The sequence below is a fragment of the Oryx dammah genome, unplaced genomic scaffold, assembly GCF_014754425.2.
Source record: "Oryx dammah isolate SB20612 unplaced genomic scaffold, SCBI_Odam_1.1 HiC_scaffold_27, whole genome shotgun sequence".
Lineage (NCBI taxonomy): Eukaryota > Metazoa > Chordata > Mammalia > Artiodactyla > Bovidae > Oryx > Oryx dammah.
In genome coordinates, this window is record NW_024070211.1 from 118,950,682 (window position 1) to 118,978,050 (window position 27,369).

The 27,369-nt window shown below is 34.5% G+C and overlaps 1 protein-coding gene across 2 annotated transcripts in view; it reads right to left on the reverse strand.

Moving 5' to 3' along the window:
• Nucleotides 1–2,013: 2,013 nt before the first annotated feature.
• Nucleotides 2,014–27,369, reverse strand: part of CWC22 (CWC22 spliceosome associated protein homolog) — a 64,998-nt gene continuing 39,642 nt past the window's right edge. Inside the window, exons 11-20 of one of the 2 annotated variants that reach the window (XM_040227734.1) lie at nucleotides 27,226–27,288; nucleotides 22,440–22,544; nucleotides 21,096–21,177; nucleotides 17,518–17,578; nucleotides 12,783–12,860; nucleotides 12,024–12,176; nucleotides 10,331–10,458; nucleotides 8,540–8,641; nucleotides 8,223–8,443; nucleotides 2,014–3,478 (exon numbers count right to left, since the gene is read on the reverse strand). In XM_040227734.1, coding sequence (XP_040083668.1) covers nucleotides 2,910–3,478; nucleotides 8,223–8,443; nucleotides 8,540–8,641; nucleotides 10,331–10,458; nucleotides 12,024–12,176; nucleotides 12,783–12,860; nucleotides 17,518–17,578; nucleotides 21,096–21,177; nucleotides 22,440–22,544; nucleotides 27,226–27,288 — 1,562 coding nt within the window. In that variant the 3' untranslated portion in view covers nucleotides 2,014–2,909. The remainder of the gene's footprint in view (nucleotides 3,479–8,222; nucleotides 8,444–8,539; nucleotides 8,642–10,330; nucleotides 10,459–12,023; nucleotides 12,177–12,782; nucleotides 12,861–17,517; nucleotides 17,579–21,095; nucleotides 21,178–22,439; nucleotides 22,545–27,225; nucleotides 27,289–27,369) is intronic. The other variant, XM_040227735.1, reaches the window with a different exon arrangement.

Below are 27,369 nucleotides of genomic sequence, written 5' to 3' on the forward strand. Positions count from 1 at the left end.
ATTACTTCATTCATCAAATGACGGACTACAGAACAAGGAAGTGAAGAAATGAGGGAGTGAGATAACACGATACCAAAGTCAATAACTCTAATGTTGTGATAAAGTGAAGAGATTGCTAGGAGAGCAGCATTAAAGCAGAGGAGCTGGATGGGCAGTGGTCAAAAGGTGATGCTTGAAGGAGAGATTTCAGAGGTTATATGGATTTTGAAGTCAACATGAAGGAGATGACCATGGGAGTGGGTGGCTAGGGATGTGAAAGGCAGGGATGGATGAGGAGAAACAAGGAAGCCGAGAAACTGAAAAGCAACGAGCAATGCACGTAAAATACCTGTAACTCAGCTGGTCCTTACAAAATACTAATCCCAAGAAATAAAAAATTAGGAATAACAAACAAATTTCTCATCTGCATACTAAAAAGGATGAAAGTGAGAAATCTGCCTCAGTGGCAGGCAGTGGATGGGAACAAATATCTGATGCTACAGAAATACGTCCAGAAGGCAGACAGTATATTCTTCACCTAGGCTCTTATTTACTGTGTCCTGATATGACTCCCTTCCTCTTAAAAACCTCTGCTTGAAGACAGTTAGGTGTTCCATTAATTGCTTTTGTAAGAGTAAATATTAATAAAATACTGAGGAGCAAAAAATGCTGAACTAAGTAGAACAGGAAGTGTTAACAAAAATTTCCAGGCAATGTTTATTATAAATAAACATCTATGCCTCAGCAGTTCCTTCTGCCTCAGTTAAATGCCACCTTATGAGAGATCTCCGACCTTCCTAGGCAGAATCATCACCCTCTGTCCCCTTCCATTATCACACTTTCTCCTTTCCTTTTTTCGTCATAGCATTTATTACCACTGGGTACACTTACATATCTTTGTTCACTGTCTTTCGTCAGTCTCTTTCCCAACCATACTATCTAAGAGTTGAGACTTTGTTTTCTTCATGGTTTTATCTCTAATTCCTAGAATAGACTTGGCAACACAGAAGTTCAATAAAAGTTACAGTAAAAAAAAAAAAAATCTATTTTAAAAACTCTTTAACGTCTAAAGTACTCAATAAAAAGAATGGTTTCCTATTTTTACATTTAGAAATTATGAAATAATGTTGAGAAAATAAAATTTCTAGTACATTTTCCTTGTTAACACTTCTAAAGATGAATGTTAATTAGATAATAATTAGATAATAAAGTTAAAAGAATTAACTCATTTATTTCTAAAGATGAATGTTAATTAGATAATAAAGTTAAAAGAATTAACTCATTTATTTCCCTTAGGGCTTACAGCCTGTATGTTCCTTAAATCCTATTTGCTGAGCTTCACAGTTCTGTGAAATGTACTACATCTGTGATGGTCTAATCACAACTTACCACCTTCTAACCACCACAGTTAATTTTTCCAAACTGCCATATTCAATTAATACTCGGGGGACAGGGGGAGAAGAGGAAGAGAACATAGTATGCCTTTATCAACATGGACTGTATTATAGTTATGCTCAAGTTTTTTTTAAATATGTAATCTTATCTATTTTGGCTGTGCGGGTCTTGGCTGCCGCACAGGCTCTTCTCTAGCCATGGTGCATGGGCTGCTGACTGCATGGCTCCGAGCGCTGTGCAGCACAGGCTCTAGGCGCGCAGGCTGCAGCAGCTGCGGCGCGTGGGCTCAAGTCGTTGCCGCTCTTTGGCTCCACATCACAGGCTCAGTAGCTGTGGGCTCTAGAACTCGGGCTTAATTGCTCTGTGGCACGTGAGATCTTCCTGGACCAGGGACCAAACCGTATCTTCTGCATTGGCAGGTGGATTCTTTGCCCCTGAGCCACCAGCGCTGCCCTATACTCAAGTTCTTACATAGATCAGAGTATGCCCAAAAGCCAAACTTTAAAATGGTTTGATTTTTTTTAAATGGTTTAAGATTATTCTTGAATCTGGACACTGCCTAAAATCGATTTTATGTACTCTTAAGGTGAGCAAGTACCAATAGCTCATTTAGTAAATGCGGTTTAATGTCAGCAAATCTAAAATTTCAGAGGAAATATTTTATTTCAAAAGTAATAAATAATATGGTCACATAGTAACTGGTGAGAGTTACAAGGATAGCAACCCTTAAAATTCTTATAAAAAAACTAAAATTATTTCACAGTTGGTCTTGCATATATTTCTCATGATTGTATGTTTTTCAATAACCTATTAATCTACATTAAAACTTAAATATATAGTAACTTACCAACAGTGATAGAACTTCAAGGCTGAGAAAAATCACTAATCACAAAGAATTTCAATTAAAAGTTAACCTAACAGTCCAGAAAGAAATGTTATCAATGAGAGAAGTCCTAATTATTAAATAAGATAGCTGTGTATTTGTTTAAAGACTAACATACACCTAGCTTCACTGAAACACTTCTGAAAAAAAATTATACATACATATTTTGTTAAAAACATAAAATAAAACTTAAAATAATTCCTCTACTTAAAAAAAAGCAAGACTCCTAAGAAAAGTTTATAGTATCTCATTAACAAAGCAAAAACCTTAAAAAGGTTCATCTATTTTGGTCTTCAGTTACAAATAAAAAGTCACTAACAATTCATTATAATAATCCTATAAACAATCAGAAACATTATCAGAAAAAAAACTGTTGGTAAAAAAATCATCAATTCAATGAACATTTGATTGTTTTATTAACAAAATATAGGCAAGAATTATAACCCCTTCTGGTGAAACTTCTCAAATAATTTTTTGTAGAAGGCCTTGAGATGTATCAGTTATAAAACATATTAAAAAGAAAACATTTTTAATGTACAAATACAAACCAGTACTTTATACAATAATTCTCTACAAAGTTTGTCAATCGATGTAAAAAATAATTTGTTTCAACTGAATATAAGGCGTGTTCAGTTTCTGTGATTTTGCAGAATTATTTTTTTTGCTTTGTTGGAGACTTTTCTCTTCGCCGGTCCTGATTTTTCTTTGATTCTCCGGATTGTTCAGAGTATCGGCTAGATTTTTCCCATTGCCTCTCAGCACCGTTCTGATACCTATCTTCATCGCTTCTTGAACCTGAATGTTTTTTATTTTTTTCTCTTGACTTGGATCTATCCTTCCTTCTAAAATTTTCACTGTCCCTATTTCGATGTCTGTGCTCATTTTCAGAGAAAGAATTTCTTCTCTCCCGTTTCTTTTTGGGATCTCCATGAGTATGTTCCAAATCCATGCGTGCTTCTTGGTCTCTGCCATGCATGGCTCTGCTATAGCTGTTTCTCTCAGGAGGAATCCCTCTGTCTGAAGTGTATTTTGTTCCAGAGCCTCCTGAATCTCTCTCTCTGGGTTTCTCTGACCGCCTTTCTCTCTCAGTCCTTGTCTCATGGTGCCGATGCTCTGGCCTCCTTTCTTCTTGTTTTCTATCATTCACTTCTTGTTTCCTGATCCATTTATCTACTTCTTTACTTTTGTGGTTCCCATGCCCCTTCTTTCTTACATTTTTAGCTGTATGTGTAAAATGAAATATAGTTAGTTAGCTTATATTTTAATCTTAATTTCACAACTGAAAAAAATCATATTTATTTATACATTATAGGTTTGTTTACTAATTCAGACAAACTGGATAAAGAGTCAAAGTGACTGAATGCAAAATCTGGTGGGTATACAAAAAATATAATTTTTAAGAACATACAATATATTAGTTACTGAAGTAACTGCTTTGATCCTTAAAGAAATGTTTTAAATAAGGTATATAGCAAATGTAAAAGTTTTAATGAAGTGACTAAAGTGGTACATTTCCATTTACAAATTTTATCCAAAACATAAATTTCAGCCCATATGTGTTATGTCATATGAAATAGAATGCCAAAGATGATACATAATTAAAATACAATGATCCTACGTGCCAGCAACATCAATTCCTAAAAGGTGGGTTGAATGGGATGACTGGGTTTGTGTAAAAACAGGAATACATATTTTTCAAATACAAACCTCTGTCTACAAAAATAACAGTCCTGCTACCAGAGAAGTAGTAACTATGCAAAGAGAAGCTATGTTGAAATCTAATCATAGGCTTTACGAGAGCCACAAAGGCTTGATTGCTAAGAGAACTCTTCTAAGGCCTCGAAACTTTTCTTTTATCGGTTTGTCCACAAATATAAATATTACTTAGAATGAAATATCTTACCCATTTTAAGCTATAAAACACACTTAACCACTTTGTGTTATCTGCTTTGGGTATATAATCAAAAGTACTGAGATGACCACAATTTCTGTCAAAGTTGGAAAGTTGCCTATCTTTGTCCTACCTCCACTCAAATGTACCAGCATCTATTTCTCCTGCCAAATGCCTACCATGGCAAACCCAGGGGTCCTGGTTTGCCACAAAGGACCAGTTTCTCTGGTTCCTATCAAGCAGTCCAGCTGAACTACAGCTACCCAAGCAGAAACCACCTGGCTCTGTGCAGAATCAACGCCTCTCTGACCCTTCTGTATCCCACACTTGGTGCTTCCTGACACTAAAACCTGAGCCCAACAATAATATGCACTTTCCTCTCTCTTTGGTGTTTGCTTTACAATTTTCTAATTTGGTATAATTCATACTGCTTTTATGCTATTTAATATGTTATTAATAAAACTGAAAGCTCTCTACTGAAATCGTATGATGAGGCAAATTAATTTTGAATCAGCAAGCTTCCTTACTGCAGCAGTTCATGCTGTGTTATCATCTGTTCTCAAAACAGATACCATGAAATAAATTCTTTAGAGGTGAATGGTAAATGAACAATGTTAGTATATTTCAACTTAAGAATAAAACTTCCTGTGAATAAATGGAGTCTTGCTCTAACAATATTAATCACTGAGTTCTCTAATTCCGGATGCCACACAGTATGTAAAACACTCTGAAGAGAAACAAGTGTGTAAAGACTAGCCTGACCAACCTACTAAAAAGGCTGGGAGGAGAAGTGCTGCCTCTCTGAAATACACACTAAAAAACAAGAAATGACATGCATTTTGGGCAATCAGACTCTCTTTTATTTAAATTAAGATATTATGGTGAAACAAGGCAGAGTTGGCCCTGGGGAAAACAACATAGACCTTTTTAGAAAATGGCATATTTGAAAAAATACTTTACTACAGCACTTCGTCTTCCAAGGAAGATGAAGAAGATTGTGAAAGACTAGTAATGTTGCTGAAAACAACTAGAAATGCCTGATAAAAGCTTAACATCTGCTATTTAAAGGCACTAAAGATCTGAAACAACTTGAGATGCCATAAGGAAGGAAGTGCTCAAGAAGAAAACGATGGGAGTGTGTCAAAAGAACACAAGAGTCAACTTGAAGGGATTCCTAATTGCCAAAGCTGAAATGATCTGAACAAGGAAATAAATGACAGCACTGGACATTACCCCACAGAATAAGATAAATATCCATGAGTCTACACTGATATATGTAACACGATTAATAAATAAATGCAGGGGGCACAACTCTTTTTTACAAGAGAAATTTCATTATCAAATGTAGAAAAAAAGAGACAAATAGAAAAACCGCCACTTGGCAAACATTACAGTAACAAGTGTTGCAGATAAGATCCAAAGATGGGTGCAAAAACAGAAGCCTGAAAGAGGAGAAGGAAGAGGTCTGCATAGTACTGAGTTACCGTCCTGTAATGCTCTTCAGAGGCCCCTGGACTGCAAGGAGGTCCAACCAGTCCATCCTGAAGGAGAGCAGCCCTGGGATTTCTTTGGAAGGAATGATGCTAAAGCTGAAACTCCAGTACTTTGGCCACCTCATGCAGAGAGTTGACTCATTGGAAAAGACTCTGATGCTGCGAGGGATTGGGGGCAGGAGGAGAAGGGGGCGACAGAGGATGAGATGGCTGGATGGCGTCACAGACTCGATGGACGTGAGTCTGAGTGAACTCTGGGAGATGGTGATGGACAGGGAGGCCTGGCGTGCTGTGATTCATGGGGTCGCAAAGAGTCAGACATGACTGAGCGACTGAACTGAACTGAACAGTAATTTATAGAGAAAACAGTTTCCATGAAAAAATCCAGCAGATAACACCATAACCAAGTGATTGAAGTTAATATCACCTATAAGACATATCAATATTATCAACTCCTCAGTAAGGCACAGTAAGAATAACACATCAGCTCTATGGTATTCTGGCCAAAAATGAATAATCTCCTTCTAATCATGAGAAAACATCAGACAGATATTCACACTGAGTGACACTGTGCACAGTAAGTGACCAAAAGACTTAAAAAGTGTCAAAGCCATTCAAACCAACGAAAGCCTGAGAGAAGCTATCGTGGGTTATATAGAAGGCTAAAGAGAAATACAATTAAAGGCAAGAAGGATCCTGAACAAGAAAAGGGACATCAGTGGAAAAACTGGTGAAATTCAGTCTTTTCCCAATGTTAATTTGCTGATCTTGATAACTAAACTATGGAAGATACTAACATTAGGGAAAATTGGGTGAAAGCTATATGGAAATTCTCTGTACTATTTTTGTAATCTTCTTGTAAGTAAAAAAATTATTTTAAAATAAAAAGTAAAGAAGACCCCAGTGAGCTGGCAAAAACAAAAGGAGGAATAGAAGGGCCAAGATTCAAGAGAAGGCAGAACCACAGAGAAGTGAGCTGATGTCACCTTCTTCCTGCAAGCATCTGCTGATTCAGGGCTGCTGCTGAGGGAAGAAACCAGCAGAGTTCTGGTTGCCTCGCAGGGCGTAAGAGACAAGAATGGGGCTAGTTATTTGCAACATATACATGTGACAAAAGAGACATATCCAAAATACATAAAGGCACTTATAAACAGAAAAGACAACATAATTTTAAAAGGGTGGGGGGAGGGAAAAAGCTTGGAACAGCCACTTAACAAAAAGAAAATATTCAAATGGCCAACAATACACAAAATGATGCTCAGCCTCACTAGTGATCAAGGAAATGCAAATTAAAATCATAATGCAATGCCACTGCATACCCACCAAAATTGCTAAAATGATGGCTAAAACGTTAGTGAAGATGGAAGCTACTGTAACTCTCATACATGGTTGCCTGCATGTTAAGTTGCTTCAGTCGTGTCCAATTCTTTTTGACCCTATAGATTGTAGCCTGCCAGGCTCCTCTGTATATGGGATTCTCCAGGCAAGAACACTGGAGTGGGTTGCCATGTCCTCCTCCAGGGGATCTTCCTGACCCAGGGATCAAACCCACCTCTTCTGCATCTCCTGCACTGCGTGTAAATTTTTTACTCCTGAGCCACTGGGGAAGCCCCATCCATGGCTGGTGGGAGTGTAAACTGGAATAACTACTTGGAAAGCTGTTCAGCAGTATCTACACACACCCTACAATCCAGGGATTCCACCTCTAGGAACATATCCAACAGAAATGTGTGTACACATACACACATATGTCACTAAAAGATAAGTATCATAGCATTCATGGAAACACTATTTATAAATTTAAATTTCCACTGAGTAAAAAGGATAAATGTTAAATACACTATGAAATACTTATACATACTGAAAAACTATACAGCAATGAGAATGAATGAAAAATAACTAAATGCAATAGTATGGCTGCATCTCACAAACATAAAGTTGAAAGATAAACCAGACATAAAGGAGTTCATAACACATAATTCCAAAGTTAAAAACAGGCAAAACTAATTTAGAGAATTACAAATCAGAACAGGAGCTGCGATGAGCCAATGGATGGGAGGAGTGGTACTTAGCAGGGGAGAGAACAAGGGAAGGCTTCTGGGGTACTGACTGCTCTTGTTCTGGGTCTTGGATACATGGATATGGTTTATGAAAATTTACACAGCTGAATGCCACAAGACATGCACTGAATATGTGCTATGTGTCAATTACTAACATAAGGGCTTCACTGTTAATACTAAAAAAATTAAAATTTCTTTAAAATACAACCATCAGGAAAGCTTCTGCAAAGCAGATGACAGACATTATGAAAAACATTTCAGTCAGCACTCAAACAAATATTTGCCAACAGAGTATCTTCATTTTGATGAAGAGGATTCCAAAAGATAATCCTAACATTATGAATACTGAATTCAGTATAGACTGCAACAGTAATAGATGATCATTTATATTACTAATGGTGGCTTTTAAACAAGTGAACTCTAAAATAAATAAGCAATCAAATTTTCTCTTCGCTTATAAACACCACCAGCAACATACCTGTTAGAAAAGAGCATGATCAGTTATAAACGAGTTTCAGTACCTGAGGCTGAGCTCTGACTGCTGGTGGATGAAGAATCACTTTCTTCACTAGAAGACTCTGAACTGCTGTCACTGCTGTCTGAATCAGAGGCAGAGGAGTCAGACTCTGAGGAGGAGGACTCGGAAGAGCTTGAAGAGGAGGAGGATTTATTTGGCTCAACATCTGGTTTTTGTGCCACAATGACCTTTGGTGTATTTTTGAGATGCTCACGCAATTCATCCCTAATTAAAAACATAACCCACTGTTAGATTCTGCCTCGAAGGAACTGCGAGGTAAGTTTGAGATAAGTTGAATAAAACTCTGGTAATAATTCTTACGTTAAACCTCCAAGACCAATAGAAGTAAAGAAATTGATGGCAAATCGAGTGTTTCTTGGGTTATCTCGGGGTAATAATCCTTCAAAGAATGGCTGTAGAGTTCTGAAAAAGAAAATGAACAAAAGAGAACAGAATGCTTGGAGATAAAAAGGCAAAATCCTCATACAGTCATTTTTTCAGAATTTCTATACATTAAATTAGTATATGAAATATAAGCAAGTGATTTAAAAATCACTGATTAGGTCAGGCTACATGCTATCTAATGACATGAGTAGGGTCAAGTGATAGTTTACTAAAATTGACTTCCAGGAATTTCCCTGATGGTCCACTGGTTAGGACTCAGTGCTTTCACTGCCATGGGCCCCGGTTCAATTCCTGATAGGGGAACTAAGATCACGCAAGCCACGAGGTGTGGCCCAAAATAAAGAAATTAAATTGATTTCTATAATTATATGAGAGGAGGTTTTTTTTAAAAAAACTTTCATATACAGTCAGAATAGATATACTTATATGACACATATAAATCTATGGATACATATGTGTATTTATATTTGAGTGTATGTACAGAAAAGTAAAAAAACCAGCTCTCTTTTGTTGTACATACACACATGTGTGTCTACACAGTACTGTGCAAGGCAGTGGCAGAAGGGGAAAAGCAGTCAAGAGAAATCAAGGGTGAAGACTGTATGGAATCGCTATTTCTCGGGAGGGGAACAAATAGAGAAAAGGCAATATCATGTGGTTTTGAGTGACACACTCAGTGGACTAAGCAGCAGAGTTAGAAAAAAAACCATCTTTCATAGGAAAAGGTGACAATATAGGAAGAATGATTAAGAGTTTGCTGGACAGAACAGGAGAAGGAATTCCTAGCTCTGGAAACAGAGGTAAGGGGGCACGAATCAGCTTACTATTATTGTTTAATAAGCTGGGCAATGTTTGAGTGGCCAGAATGCATCCTGTGGAGAAGGAGTCCCACAGCCTGGCAAGCAGACAAGGGCCAATAAGTAAGTATATGAAGCTAACAGAAGCAAATGGATTGGCCCAGAGCATGCAGAATTCAGGACAGACCTCTGGCGAACATAAGCGAGGCAGGCCGAAGAAGAGAGACCGGGAGGAGCAAGGCATAGTGAGAATAAAGTGAGGAGTCAGTGAGCAAGTGGTCAGTAGTGTAAGTGAGACCAAGAGGTCAAGAGGCATGAGGACTGTGCAAGACTCGGGGTTTTGGCAGATGATCACTGAGAAAACTTTGAAAGGATTTCAGGAGTATGAATGGAGTAGAAGTCAATGTAAGTGGTAATGGGCAATCTGAATACCTCCAAAGAAAGAGAGCTGGGATCGGGATTACAAAATAGTTCTGGAACAAAGCCCAAGTTCAGCATAATAATCTAAACAGTTATATGACTTATAGGACTGACCTTGACCAGTATATGTTTACAATTATCCCTTGATAATACAACATTATCATTTTAAGCCTCCACCTTAGGGTAAAAATGAAATAAAACTACAAATACTCATTACTGGAAAATTCCAGTCAGCATGGGAAAATAATTTTGCATGTTCTAACCAAAGTAAATCTGCATTTTCTCTACTTGAACTAAATGACCATTAAAAGTTTCATGTTGTCCCCTGTCACAAAGAACATGAGAGTCAAGAGGAGTGACTAATAGATAAAGAATGTCCTAAGGACTTAACACATATTTTTACAACTAAGAGTGGATTTACAGTTGCTAAAGTAGGAGAATAAAAGTAAGAATAAAAAGTGTTTAATTTAAAATTTAATAGTAAACTTACTCATCCTTTAATCTTGCATTAAGTTTAGGAAGACCCATGTATTCACACAGTTCTTGGAAAAATATTTTCACAAAAATTCTACTGGATGACGTAGTAGTTTCTTCACTCAGTTTTATACATTCAAGAACCTGAAAATTAGAATTAAAAAAAGACATTATTATTTTGGTATTCAAATGGTAAGACAAAGTGACCAATATCTCTAACTTTCAGTGTCCTCTGAAATTATGGTTTGTTATCTTCAATAAGAATTATCTGTAAATATCTTCCATTATGCTGATATACATTAGTACCTGGGAAAGTTTAAGACTGCTTTTCTATACAAATTTTCAAAATGTTAAGATGCTACAGATGTAAAATTCATTCTCTTTCCTGAGTAATGTGCTTTTTATAGCAGGGAGGAATATTGTCTCCAGCATATAATGCTAAGATTACTAGCTCCTAAAACCTAGTTATCAAAACGGATGTTATCATATTGTATGTCCAGTGCATACAATACGTGAGAAGGGTAAAGACCAAGAACGATGGCTTGTTCTGAATAGTAAGACTAGGGCTTAAAAACTGAAGCTCATAGAGAGATATTTTAGAGAGAAAAAAAGTAAAAGCAACCTCCAGTTTTTAATGGATCATGTGTTCCAGGAGCTTACTATTTCAACTGTTTAAAACTTTGGTTTCATTTTCCCAGAGAAGGAAGAAAAAAAGCAAAGTAAAAAAGTTTAATAGCCTGCTGGGTTAGCTTATAAATGCCCATTAAAGTAGTGGGACACACTTAGTACTTACAGTATTACAAAAATCTACCCAATGTTTATAAGCTCAACAATGTTGTTTCATTCTACCATTGGGTTGTGGTATTCTACAATATGATCCTCTTTCTTCTTGGATATAATTTCTTTCGAATTTTTCAATTCCTTCAGCCTAATCTATCACTTTTATTCTGTATTATTACCATGGGCATCTTACCTCTTCTGTTATATGGTATTAAACTCCTTGAAAGCAGGGACCATATATAATTCATTTTGGAAGTCCAATGTCTCTTTCTGGGCACAGAGTTGGTAACCAAACAAATGGTTGTTGAATGAACAGCAGCTGTACAATTAAGTGGCAGCTTAAGGAATGCAGCTCAAATTCCAGCCCAGTCTAATTTCCCCGTCGAGAGTATCTTTCCCTGTTCTAACTATGACTACAGGAACTCCTCCCAAACACTTATCCAACTTCAGTGTTGCCTAAGAAAAATACATCCTGCCAGAACAGTCATTTCTCTCATGTCCTTACCAGAGGAACTTCTGATGGTTACTCCATCAGGAAACAGGCAGTAACTCAGAGGATCATGTGCCACCAAACTCTGCTATACATGGATGAGAGTGTGCACACATATGAATGCACACAGAGAAGATAAAAAACCATGCTTGTTCTGAAAACATTCCTAGGTATCGCCTTCAAAAGGCACTGTAACGTTTAGACTGTTAATATCATTCAAAATGTTATTTCTTACATTCATTCACTAAGTTAGCTTCTTGATTCCATGTTATATGAATATAACCTCAAAGAGTGCCACTAGAGTGGACGTTTGCTCCACATGTCATTTTAAAGTACACTGCCTACATTGGGAGAGTATGGCTATGTTATACTTAATAATATTTATTTCGGAATAACAGGGGATTAGGAAAGAAGTACAAATATTGACTCATCTACTTACGCTCCACGGAAGTGAATCAGTGTATAAAAGGTGAGCAAACATCTTAGCAACATTTCTCAATTTGTTTGTTTCCAAGCGATGGATGGTATCATATTGTTCTTTGAATATACTTTCAAAGGATTCCATGTATTCTTTTTTTAGCATGCAAAATCGCTAATAAATTAAAAATAAAAATGTCAACACCATATTAAATCCTAATTTTATTCAATCAAAAGTTAATAAATATTTGTACATCATATCAATCTTCTTTGTTGTATAATGGGATGCTTAAAAAAGAAGTTAATTTATACCACCCCTGGGATTTATATGCTAAAACAAAGTTATACACATGGCTGACCACAGATACATACATTTATATAAGATAAATAAATATACTTCTCTATGGATTAAGTTTGGATTCAAAAAATGATTTTAGCTCATGCTTTCTTTATGTTGTCTGAACATGTACTTGACCAGAAACTGCTGTGAAATTTAGAAAAGACAGCATTTAATTGTTTTCTTTGGGAAACTGTTATGGAATGCCTCAAAGTTCTGGAAGAATGATACGTAATATCAAAGAACTACAAACAGGAAGTGGGAAGGGAGGAAGCTAAGAGATTGGGAAAACTGTGGAAGGGAAGAACGATTTGTTTTCAGCAAAGACCTGTTAGTACATTAGACCAGGCAACCAAGCAGACACATTAATCCACAATGCTCATGTTCAGAATTACCCTTGTGATCTCATCAAAATCCAGCATCAAAAATGAGGTCGGAACTCACCCCAGCTAATAAGCCAAAAAATTTCTCATATGTCCTTTGTTGGGCACAGCAATCAAGTATCATGTTGCAGAGTTCTTTCTGTTTGGAAAAAAATTACATTAATGATTCAAAACACAATGAATCCATGCTGTGTGATAATTTATCAATATGACAAAGATAGCCTGAATTTTTAAATAAGGTTTCAAAAACATAAAACTTTGTGAAGTTGAGTTATGAAGACAAAACAAAAAATTCAATCTCTGTCAAGACTATAGTTTTTTAAAGTCTTCTGTTTGGCTAACAGAAATTCCATGTCATTTATGCTAATTAGATTGCTTATAAAATTCTAAACTCATGTAAGTATGAGGCACTTCAAGAAAACCTGCTGTGAAATTTTGAAAAGACAGCATTTAATTGTTCTCTTTGGGAAACTGTTACGGAATGCCTCAAAGTTCTGGAAGAATGATACGTAATATCAAAGAACTATCAAGGAAACAGATACATCAACAAAAAGAAACTAAATATATCACATTCTAAAAGATTCTATACAGAAATCTTTTAAATACAGACCACCAATACAACATTTAAACTGAGTTATCAAGAATGTATTTTCTTAGTATGGAAAAGGCAAAAGGTGGTGAGTCTTTACAGAGCATAAAATAGACACAACGTCAGTGCTAACATAATGACTGCCTTGTTTATAAGAAAATATATTTAAAAGAACAACAACAAAAAAGACCTTTGTGGCTAAGATTTTTAGCCTCAAAATAAATGTTACTCATATAGATCTGTCCACAGATGAATCTAAATAAATAGATGGAATCATTCCGTAACTGTTCTTTCCACACACTGTCCAATCAGTTATTTTTGTGTCTTGAAAACTCCTCTGTGAAAATTCTGTTGAGCTATGAAATGCAAGAGTTAATCCAAGATTGGGAAATACCAACATCACAAATTACTTATAATGAATAAATATTATTTAATTCCTGAAATAACCCTAATGAAATATGTATCAATTACAGCAATTTCATAGATCAAGAAACTCAGGAAATATGGACAAATCAATGGAGACAAAATGAAAAAGAGAATAATCCTAACCCTAACTCTGAGTACTGCTAAACTGACTAAAGATCTTTTTCTACAAAACATTTCTTATTAGAAAGTTAAAAAGTAATTTTTAATAAAATACATTAACTGTAATGTATTCGTGTTCTATAAACAGAAAGCAAGCCTATAAAATATACTATATACTCTTTCAGTTCTCTTTTATTTTGTACCTTTATACCTTCAATTAGGAATTCTGACATTTTGGTCCTCTGATAACATGAGATACAATCTATTAATATGTAATTATTATATATATTTTAAAAAATTAGGTCAATATGGATTTACTGGAAATCTCCACGTGCACCACCAGATGACACCATCCAGATGACATCCAGATGGCACCACCCTTATGGTGAAATCGATGAACTAAAGAGCCTCTTGGTGAAAGTGAAAGACGAGAGGGAAAAAGTTGGCTTAAAACTCAACATTCAAAAAACTAAGATCATGGCATCTGGTCCCATCACTTTGTGGCAAATAGTTGGGGAAACAATGGAAACAGTGAAAGACTATTTTCTTGGGCTCCAAAATCCCTGCAGATGGTGACTGCAACCATGAGATTAAAAGACACTTGCTCCTTGGAAGAAAAGCTATGATCAACCTAGGCAGCATACTAAAAAGCAGAGACATTACTTTCCCGACAAAGGTCCATCTAGTCAAAGCTATGGTTTTCCCATTAGTCATGTATATGGATGTGAGAGTTGGACTATAAAGAAAGCTGAGCGCCGAAGAACTGACGCTTTTGAACTGTGGTGTTGGAGAAGACTCTTGAGAGTCTCATGGACTGCAAGGAGATCCAACCAGTCAGTCCTGACAGAAATCAGTCCTGAGTGTTCATTGGAAGAACTGATGCTGAAGCTGAAACTCTAATACTTTGGCCACTTGATGCAGAGAACTGACTCTTTGGAAAAGACCCTGATGCTGGCAAAGATTGAAGGCAGGAGAAGGGGACGACAGAGGATGAGATGGTAGAATGGCATCACCGACGTGATGGACATGAGTTTGAGCAAGCTCCGGGAGTTGGTGATGGACCGGGAAGCCTGGCAAGCTGCAATCCATGGTGTCGCAAAGAGTTGGACACGACTGAGCAACTGAACTGAACTGAACTGAACTGACTGATCCATGAGCAAGAAGGAAGGGGGACCCTGAAGAAGCATAGAACACTTTAAAACTGCGCTGTCCAGGGTGCTGGCCCCTAGCAATACATAGCCATTTACATTTAAATTATTCATCATTATGTAAAATTCAAATTTTAGTTTTTTAGTCATACATCACATTTTAAGTACTCAGAAGCCACATGTGACCAGTATAGTGGCCACTGTACTAAAAAGGGAAGAATATGAATATTTTCATCAATGCAAAATGTTCTATGGGGCAGTGTTATTCAAGAAGCTGATAATCTACTTATAAAACTATCTAATGAAAGGCTTCTCTTCACAAAACAAGGTTATTTTTAGATGTAATTATACTGTTAGATTATTATTTTTTTTAAAGGTTAGTCACAAGTTGCCTCAATTAAAATGTTTATAAATGTCTAAGTTCTGAAGAGATGTACTTTGTCAAAATTTAATATAGGACCAAAAAACCTAAATAACCTTTTCTGAGTTCTGCCACACAACATTAATTCAATATATTAAAATGTATTTCCAACTTCTACCAACACTGCATCTTACAATAATCTAACACTTCATCAGGTTTTAAACAATATAACATGGTAATATGCTGATAGCATTGCTAATAAAGTCAGCACAACATGCAAAACAAATTACTTTCTGAGACTAAATGCAATTATAAGAGTTATTCCCTGTGGCATTAAATAATTAAATATTTTAATATTTTAATTAAATATCATAGTGATTTTAGGAGATTGTTTTGAGTGCATGAAAACAGATGCACTAAGATACTCTTCCAAATGTTATCAAAGCATGTTGAAGTTCTCAGGACAAATGCTACAGGCCAGAAGGGAGTGAAAAGCCAGATTCGACATGAAGTAAAAAAAAAAAAAATTTCTAGCAAGAATGATCTTATCTAGCAAATAATCCTTCAGATATGAGGGAAAAATAAATATTCTGGTCTGTGGTTTCAAGGGAAAAAAACAGTGAAGTTAAGTTCTAGAACAACTATCCTCTGGATTAATAACATTTTTAATAACAATTATATTCAGCAAATAATGTGACAAGATCATACCATAACTTTAGTTTCACTTATAATTTTAAAGGTTAATTCACTAATTTATTCCCTTCCAATTACAATAATATCAAGTATTCCCACAATACATATAAAGACACTATTATTAGTATATCAATAAATAAATTTTAAGAGGGAAAAAATATATTTTTTAATTTGCAAAGAATAATCTCAAAATTCTATACCATGGCATTTCAGGAACTAATCTACATTCTTAAAGATTGGGACGCTTTTTCTGGAAAAGACCAGACAGCAAGTATTTCAGGCTGTTAGTGGACGTTTACTCTCTGCTGCAACTAGTCAATTCTGCTGCTATAGGGCAAAATCAATCACACACAATACATCAAACAATGGTGTAAGGCTGTACTCCAATAAAACTTTATTAACCAAAATGGGCAGTGGGCCTGGGCCACAGTATGCCAATCCCTGCAACAGAACATATTTAAGGCCTTAAGTCAAAGGACTTCCATGTAATGTTAACTTAGCTCAGACAGTCAATATCTTTTAGAAGAACCAGAAATCAAACAGCCTATTCGAGCGGATACATTCACTCTGGACCTGTGCTAAGTCTACTACATCTACATTAAAATGTGAAAAACCAAACCCTGAAAGCCTTTGCTTCAGATTTCAAGCTTCCAAAATATAGATGGGCATGGAGCAAAATATAGAAGGAAAGAATTAGAAAAAAAAAAAAAACAAACCTAAGATAATCTTTTCAATCTAACCTTTATTATCCTCTTGGTATTAGGGTTCCATGATATTCTGAACAGTTAAGTATATGTACTGAGTTATAAGACTATGAGTCCCACGGGCTAAGAGGGAGCTAAAATGTACTTTATGGATACCTGAATCCCTGACACCTTACAGAATGCCTGACATATAGTATATGCTGAATGTGCTCAGTTGCTAAGTCATGTCTGACTCATTGCAACTCCATGGATTGTAGCCCACCAGGCTCAGACTCTGTCAATGGGATTTCCTAGGCAAGAATACACAGTAGGTTGCCATTTCCTTCTCCATATATGCTGAATACGTTTTGTTAAATGAATTAATGAGTGGAAAAAAAATGGAACAGGTTCATCTATATCTAATTCAAGTAATGTAACAACAAGTATGGTGATCTTTACAGCTTCTATGACAAAAGAATGCTTTAGTGCATAAAGTAGATGGACCAGGTACTTTACTAAAGCACAAACTTCGTATTGTATTTAAGGTACCATTTGATTTATAGGCAACCACTCAGAAACCTGTGTAAAGTGTGGTGGTTCAGAGAAACTTCCTCCTTTTCTCACACCTCAAATAAGCAGCTGATTTAAATCACTGGAATGAGCAGCATATATGAAGCACTGAGTTACTGATTCATTTCATGAAACCTATTAACTATCCTAAACATTTTTATAACATACATATATACTTTTTATAATACATATATATATTTCCTAATAGAAAAAAAGTACTAACTTACTGTTTGACTCTCAGGAAACTCCATTTTTAGCAACTTGTGAGCACATTCTTCAAAATCTAAACTGTAGGGATAAAATGGTCACAATAGTTAGGTTAAAAATAGCAGCATATTTAAGTTGTAGCACTCTTTCATATATAAGAATCTTACCCTAATAATTGCTAAAAATTTTCTTCTATATTTTCGTATTACTGTATTGTAAACATAAAAAAAGATAAGGTTTTTAACTCTACAAAGAATGAAGTACTGATACATACTATAACATGGGGGACCTTGACTGATGCTAAATGAAAGAAGTGAGACATAAAAACCACATATAACATAATTCCATTTATATTAAAAGTCCAGAATGTACAAATTCATAGACATAGAAAGCAGACAAATCTTTATTATACTGCTAAATATTTCCACTTCTCCCTGATCCAAGTGAGGAAGAGGTAAAAGATGTTTCAAGAGCCCAGCATGACATCCAGAGCTTAATCACCACACTTACAAGTTATCTTGAGTCATACCTAAACATAGGGCTCTTACACTATATAAAAAGTTAGTATAAAATCAGTAAATAACTAAAATCACTTACAAAGAAAAGAATTTATTTTTGTACAACATTCATATAAATTGCATGAAAAATATCTTCAATATGCTTTGCTTAGAGAATTATCAAACTCAGTGTGAACTTGATTCAGGAATAATGCCAGTATCGTATGATAACAGCAATATAAAATAATCACCCACTGAAATATAATGATAATGAATTTAGCTTTATAGTTCATCAGTAATCCTCAGCTTCTATTACTGATTGGGTTTCACAAGCACAAAAAATAATTCAGGGTGGTAGAATGGAATTAAAAAAAAAAAACTTTAAGAAATCTATCAAGAGAGAGCTTTCATAACACATAATATTAAATAATAACTGGCACTAAGATTAAAATAGCTAACTGTAGTTGATAAACTTCAATAATACAGCAATACCAAAAAGTATTTTTTTAAATGTGACATTTTCTAGTTTTTATTTTTAAAAAAACAGAATTAGTATTTAGGAAAAAAATCCTGTAATTTCTGAAAAACAAGTCAAGTAGTTCATGGAAAATTTTTACAACTTTCCTTTTGTCTAATTAAGTGAAGAATAAAAGAGAAAGTATGACAGTATTTTCCTTGTTTTTGTTTTACTTGAAAAGTATTTGGTGACTCCCTACCATGATTGTTTTCAAGTTGCACTAAATGTAAATATTAAAGAAATTATTAACTCTGCTTGCTATTTTACACCAAACATATTCCAGAATTAACAGTGACTGAGGGAAGGGTAAAGAAAATAGATTTTACATAATGCCAGTTTTCAATAGTTTGTTGATGTCTCCAATCTAAGAAACTTCAAATTGTTAAGGACATTACTCCAGTAATATAACATCAGACTGGAACATCACTTAAAACCAAGAACAACCCAGAATGTCCAACTTTTAATAGCAAAGTTAACTGTGTAGTTCAGTGTTTGCATAAATAAAAGAAGACTATTTAAGGAGTCAGAACAGTAAAAAGATCAGAGTATTGGTGAGGTCAGTCAATAAGTATAAAAGGAAAGAAAATTAAAAAAATAAAATCCCCAAATAGTTCAGTCACCAGAACTTGGTTTTGTTCACAAGATTTCCAAAAGTGAACAGTTTATATAAATAATCCAACCTCCTCTCAAAATAATCAGTTGATACACTAGTGTAGTATTTCTAGAACCTGCACACCTACTTATACAATTAAGATAATGCTATCAGCATGGTGCCATATATTCTATATTATTAGTTTTTTATCCCCAACTAACATTAAATCAGACCACTTGCCCACTAATTCTCCATTAACCTAAGTTTTAATAGTGGCATTAAACATGAAAACACTTTGTTTATTCATATTGAGCAATATGATTTTTCTCTCTCTTTTTCGCACTGAACAATTCTCTGTATAATTCTCTGCCAATATGTATTTCTTTAAGAAATACAATGAAAAAGAAGGGTCAAATGGCAATCAAACTAAGCCATTGATTCATGCTACCAAAAGGCTTTCTAAAAAGAGTGCACCAATTTAAATTTCCACCAAAAATCTTTTTGTGTATCTAACTGAAATCATCATTACTACTGAGTACTGTTGCTTAAAAAAAGAAATAAACCACTTTAGCTGTTTTAATGACCAACAATATTACTTATTCATCTAGAATATTTGTTTGATAACATTTTTATGTTTTATAATCCCATTACCTGAGTCTCCCAACTATGTCCTTTAAATACCTTTTTATCAAAGTTGTGTTTACTTCCTAAAATTATTTTTACTAGGCATTTAGGGGCTGAGAACATTTGACAAATAACATATAAGACAGTATTTACTGTACTATTACTAGAATTGGTACCACTATGTAACAGTGTCGGTCACTTGTCTAGTGTTTTAGTTTTTCAAACATTTTTGTGTGATTCAGAGGTTATTATTATCAAGGTTAGATCACCTAAAAAATAAAGTTTCTTTATAATAATCATGTAAAGAGCTCCACTGTGACTCTTCAAAGTTAATGTTAACAGCAATATTAAAACAATGAATCTGCTCTTTACAACTGATTACCACTGAATTTCTTAAAAAAGGACAAAAGGTCAAACTCTAAAACTCTAAGAATAGCTACTTAAAATAAAAATTTTTCATTATCCACTTTTAAGTTTGTATAAGAAAATATTAGTTTTTTTCTTTCATGTGAAAGGCCAAGAAACACATAAGGGTAAAGCAAAAAAATTTCTAACTAATGTTTTGCTGTTTAACATTTCTGTTTTTGAAGATGAATCTAAGCCAAAAACTTTTCAGACAGACTGAAAACAAGATGACTCCTACTTATGAATCATTTTTGCTATTACATCATAGTAAATGGAAATATACAAAACCTAGTAACAAAACAAAACAGGGAAAATATTCCTTCTCCACTGTAAAATATAAACATGGTGCCCACTAAATCAATAGGTTGATTCCCACTGAAAATAGATGTACTCAGCATTTAATATTTTCATTTATTTCTCTTTAAAACTAACCTCACAGCCTTCAAAGGGAAAAGGTTGTTTTCATGACATCATAGCAGTTCTTGCTTAATATTATTTCAGAGTCCTTAAAACCTTCCTAAGTCTATTTCCTACTTCCATTCACATTCATTTCTATCTGCACAACATATCAGTGTCCAAGTATCACAAGAGTTTCTCTGCTTAGAGCCAGAGTTAGAAAGCAAATTAGAAAAAAATAAAAATATGAAACTTCCACTACACAATACTGTGCTAACTCTGTAATACAGAAATGTTTTCAGATTGCTAGTGATATTTAATTATAAGAAATGATATAACTTAAAAAAATTTTAATTAGGAAACAGTTAAAAGTAAAGACAAATGGCTCCTATAGCTTCCTAAAAACAGCAGGAATCTACAATCTGGGACTTGGGATAGTGGAGGAGAGGCAAGCAATTGGAGAATCCCAGCAACAGTATCCAGTTTTCTGTTACCAGATTCTAACAATCCCATCTTCTTGCTCATCCCCTGTCAAAAATTAGGATCAACTGAGCTACTGTATCTTACCTTGACTGAATAGCAAGATAAATGGTACGACGAAATGAGACTAGATTAATTTCTGTTTTGTCATGAATAGTCACCTTTTGTCCTGAAATTAAACATAACAAAATTACAAGACTATAAAAATAAATGAAGAACTGAAAATGTATCCCTTTATAGTAATGTTTTCATAATCTTTTTAGAATCTATGAGTTTAATATAAGATTCTCTTCTACAGTATAAGTTAGCATTGACATTTATAGAGTTCAAAGTAACTATTTCTAGTCTTTTGCCATATCTTAGAGTGTTTTGTCAGCTCAAAGAAGTCCAGAGCCAAACCAAGAAAACTATTTTTGTTTCTGGGTCACCTGCTCATGTAGACATTATAAAAGGCCATACTTAAGCTGGTGTTAGGGAAAACATTATTTCTATGTTTATAAACAATTATCTTGATAATTTGGAAGAACTATAAATTATGGATAGAAATTCAGGAATCATCATGACAGGTTGGATGGGTCCAGTACAAATATGAATATTTGTTAAAGTTTTATCTTATCTAATGCATGAAAACTTTATAAACATTTAATAGTTTTTATTTGAACTGTATTTTCATATAAGACAAATTCTAAAGTTAACTGTTAACTTGGTTAGGAGACATTTTAAATGAAAAAGACACTGGAAAAAATTAAACATATTTTTATAAATTATGTTGTAGAAGATCTACTATACTCTAAGACAGAACTAAAATATATTATGCCTTAGAAGGGAAAGTTACACTTTTAATATTTTCAAATATGTAACATAAGCAAATAGTGACCAGTGTATATATATTCTGATGTTTTAATGAAGACTTAACCAAAGTAAAGTTCTGAGCTTATTTTCCTATGAAATAATATAATCAAAGCTGAAAAGGACATCATGCCTGCTTCTGTACAAATATAGCTTTTGGCTTCCCCAATCTATTTTTCCAAAATGAAGAGCAAATATCTAGTCACTCGCATCTGTCACATTCATGCCACGGCAACATAAATCACATGTGCTCAACATGAATGCAGCTTTTTCATAGTTCATAATCAAAGTCATAAAACATAAAATTTAAATTATGCTGGTATTAAAAAATGAATTTCCTTGTTTCATACTTTTAAGCAGGCTCTTTCAGCCTTGCCAATGCTGATATTTTGGGCTGGATAATACTTTGCTGTGAGGGGCAATCTTGTGACTCATAGGATGTTTATAAGTCCTTGCTTTCACCCACTAGATAATAGCAGCATCTCTCCCAATACTCCACAGATGAAGAATCACTGTTTAGAGGATTACATTAGATTATTCTGGGAGTATATTTTACAATTTTATCTGCAGCTACATTTTTACCTTCTTCATCTTCTTCTCCCTCCTCCTCCTCTTCTTCCTCCTCCTCTTCACTACTTCCAGCATCTTGGTCTGTGTTTGAGTCACTATCTCCTTCGTCAAGAATTTCTAAAAGAACAAAGTTAAGTTTAGGAAAACATGAATGAGCAAGGGATATAAATGTATCTCATTCTGGGAAGATAATTCTCTGTTCACTACAACCCACAGTGGTATAAGAGTTTATCAACCAACAAAGATGACCACACAGGTCTCATGTTATTACCTAGGTATTCAGAGAGCATTGTAACTAATTAGACTAGAGAAAACCATATGTATAATTCTTCTGCCAGATAGAAAGCAGCCATGAAATAAGCAAGGGATGAGAAGAACAAAGAAAAAGTAGATGAAAGTTTTCCAAAAGAGCAGGAGCACTGGAACGATAAATTAGGAAAAGAAACTAGCATAATGGAGAATGTAGTCAAAATATTACTAGTTCACCACCAAGAAGATAAGTCTATTATAAAAAGCTAAGATGAGCAATAGAAAACAAGAATTTAGCCTAAGAAAGTTTCCTGAAAGACAAAAAAGACAGAAGAAAAAAAAAATGCATAATTTAGAATCCACTCCCTGATGGCTAAGAGGGTAAAGAATCTGCCTGCAATGAGAGAGACCTAGGTTCGATCTCTGGGTTGGGAAGATTTCCTGAAGAAGGTAATGGCAACCCACTCTAGTATTCTTGCCTGGAGAATCTCATGGACAAAGGAGCCTGGTGGGCTACAGTCCATAAAGTCATAAAGAGCTGGACACGACTGAGTGACTAACATATTTAGGTAGTGAATGAAATTTAAATAGTAGTGAGATTTTTATTAAAATGTATACCTATTAAGTAGAACATTATAATTAATCAATAGAATTTTCATATGTGCAATAGAAATGGAAGTCTAAAGACTTTAAAAAAAACTGGAAAAATAAGGGCTTCATTGGACTGTCATTTCTTAAAATACAACTCAATAGTTTGAATTCAGAACTATTCAAATTGTGATGTAAAAGACTACACGAGGTCTATCATCATGTTAACAGCAATAAACAAATGACAAAAGCTAGAATCATATTTTGCCCAGTGGTATGTGTTCCATCAGTCGGACAAAAGATTTTACAAATCTCGCCAACAATCCCCCTTTGCATTTTTATTATAATCAGACAGATTTTAATATAGGTTTGGGACCAACTAACTTTTAGGAAAATTCTAATTTCCTTATATTTAACTAAATAGTATAAATCAGGAGCCACACGTAATAATGTTAGCAGAAACCCACATACTAGAGAAACAAGTCATTTTACAAAAGTGAAGAGTTGTCATTCAGCCCTTAGCTGACATACAAATCTCTTCAAGAATATTTCTAACCAATGTCACTTCAAGAAATGATCTGCAGTGTCTAGTTTATTATTACATAATGCGTTTCAGACAGACCTTTAGAAGGGGAAACTATTTAGTATTCAACAGGAGGAAGACCGGCACTCCTGCTGTTTTCCCAAATGCTGTAAGACCTAAAACACAAGTACACCTGGGTCACTCTAAGGTGCTAATTACTAAAGCTGTGCCCACTTCCTGCCGCGGTCATTTTTTTTAATGCCGACTCTAGAAGAACATTTTACGAAAGAATGAAGGTCAAATGGATTGTCTAGCTGTTTACATCATCCTCTCCTATCCATTCACTTTAGGATCTACTTACTAAAATCATTTAGGCAACGACAACTAGATTTTATTAACTAAATAGAGCAGTGGTTTCCAAGTATGGTCTGTGAATCCTGGAGGAAATCACTGAGACCTGCCAGGTGGTCTGTAGATCAAACTATTTTCATACCGAAATATTATCTGCCTTTTCACTGTGCTGACATCTGAAATAAAGACGCAAAAGCAACAGGAGTTAAAACCTGCTGCATCCCGAGCACAATCAAGGCATCAAGCTGCACAAGCACTCACTGCACTTTTTACTGCCACACTAATGTAGGAGGAAACAAGTTTCATTTAAGAATGCCCTTGAAGAAAAAATATAAAATTATTAATTTTGTTAAGTCTTAGCCCTTGAGTATAGGCATTTATAGTAGTTTGAGTAAGAAAATACGAAGTTTATATATAGCACTTCTGTTAAAAGACAAATGCACAATGGTGATGGTTATTTCAAGGAAAAACACTTGTGTGACAGAGGTGCAAGATGAATTACTTTTATTTTTAATTTTTACTTGAAAGAATGGCCAACAAACTAGAGTTATTAGGTATTTACCAGATATTTTCTAAAATATAAACAAAGTAATACTGTTATTTATTTTCAGATATTTGCCACAATGATCAAATGAGTTTTCAAGAGAAAATCAGAATTGTGGAAAACATATATCTATTCCTATGAGCCTTAGAGCTTCCCAAAACATTAAGATTTTTCTGATAAAGACAGGTGGTAATATGAATAAATGTGATTTTTTGAGAATGTATTAACATGTCAATTTAACATTGATAACGTTAACGTGTTAATACTTGGATGATGTGAATAACCTGGTGCATCAGTATTCTCCAAATGACTGAGGAAACATGTTACAAAATCATGCTTGGGTAAAAGATCCATTCAAACTGACAGGCCAACAGATTTTAATGTTAACAAAATAGAAAAATTAATGGATATAATTTCAGGTTTCACAGTGCAATTAAATCATTAAGAAGCTACTACCTATGAAATATTTAATTGGAATAATGTTAAACAGAAATATACACAATTATAATTCTGAAAAGGCCATATACTCTTCCCTTTCCAACTACATGTCTACGGTGAGGTTAAATTTCCTTCATATATTTCAATCAAAACAGCCTACTGCAACAGACTGAAATCAGAAGCAATATGAGAATTCAAATGTTTCTAATTAAGCCAGACACTAAATTGCACAAAATATTTAAAACATACCATTCTTTTTCTTAAATTTCTTTGTTCATTGTTATTTTTATAAAAACATGTAATTTTCACAAATATGTACTAGGTTTATTATTATTATTTTGAAATGACCTAGTATTTTTTTATAGTCTCCATTTAATTTCTAGTAAGTAAATGTCAATAGATATAACCCACATAAATGAAAGCTCTTTGGAATTCTCAATAATTTTTAAGAGTATAAAGGGATCTTGGGACCACAGAGTTTAAGGACTGCTATAGTAAAAAGGCAATGGCAACCCACTCCAGTACTCTTGCCTGGAAAATCCCATGGATGGAGGAACCTGGGTAGCTGCAGTCCAAGGGGTCACACAGAGTCGGACATGACTGAAGTGACTTAGCATAGTAAAGAAAAGTACTACTTTCTTGGCCAACTGCCAAGAATCTAATAAAGAAATGGATGGGGAATTCCCAAGTATAAAAAAAGGAAAAAAAAACAAAAACCTCTATATCAGGTATAATAAGAATTCCACAAAATTATTGGTATCTTTTAGGGAGACTATGGAGAAGGAAATGGCAACCCTCTCCAGTACTCTTGCCTGGAGAATCCTGTGGACAGAGGAGCTTGGTGGGCTGCTGTCCATAGGGTCGCACAGAGTCAGACAGGACTGAAGCGACTTAGCATGCTTGCATAACAGGGAGGATACAGAAAAAGAAATTCATACGAAAAGAAGGAAACAGACTGAAGGGGTTTCTCTGAGTTTGGAAAATAAATTTATTAGAGAAAAAGGAATCTGGTTATTGCAGTGAAATGTCCCTATTGTACCAGATTTTAGGGTAATGTATAAAATGGGAATCTTCTTACACTTTTACTTCCCCTTCAACATTCTACTTCTAAGCATGATTAAAGCACAGAATGCAGCAATAACAGAGCTCTACATCTCTGCTCTCTCTTCCAAGGAGCTTTCAGAGCTGTTAGTATTTGTTAGGTAAAATCACAACTCAAGGGAAATAAACTTATACAATTATTACAGAACTATAATATGTAAAGTAATATAAATAATTATATATTAGAATGATGTAAGTAGCTCTGAATATTAGCTTTAGAAGAAAAATAATGATACACATATTAAAAAAAAACTGGTACCAGTGTCTAAATACATGCTCTGTGGTAAGATAAAGTACTGTATTTTATTTATCCTTATACAAACATTTACTCTTATATCAAACAAGTAACTTACTCTAGGTGACTTAGCTAGTAATGGCAGAAACAAAATACAAACCAATATCTAAACAAACAGTGCTTATGGTATACTAATGCTGTACAAATGATAATAATCAATTTATCCATTAAGTATATTAAGCTACCATGATTAATTTTACCAGAAAGATAAAAACCTGCCCTCAAGAAATAATGAAGTATAGAACTTTATAATACAGTATAGCACTTAATCAAATACTAAATTGGTGGCAATTTAAGCAGCAACTCTTAACTGGAAGTGAGGTTAAATAACGGCCATTGTAATACATGGATATTTCTTAAGAGGGATGAAGCTGAAGAGCTGCATAATTAAACAGAGAAAGAGGAGAAGGAAAATGAGTTAAATAATTTAAAATGAAGTAATACCATAGATAGGACTTCCCTGGTGGGCTATAGTCCATAGGGCTGCAAAAGATTCTGACATGACTTAGAGACTAAACAACAGCAACAATACCATGGATAAGCACTAGAAAGAAAAATAACGCATGGGCAAACAGTGAAAAGAGAACGGGTCATAGAGCAGAGATCTCAGTAGGCAGGGGTCAGAGTGATCTATACCATTCTATCAGTATCATACAATTAAGTAAACTTCTTCTTTTAAAAGGAAATTATTTTTTAAAGTTCTACATACCCTTCTTTATAGCTCTGTACTTCTCTTCATTCTCCATAAAATTAGGATCCATCTTGAAAACATCTCAAAAATAAATAAACACAAGTTAAGTTAGTGCTTATTTTCGATACTGACATTTGTTTGCATGCCGCTTCCCAATGCCCA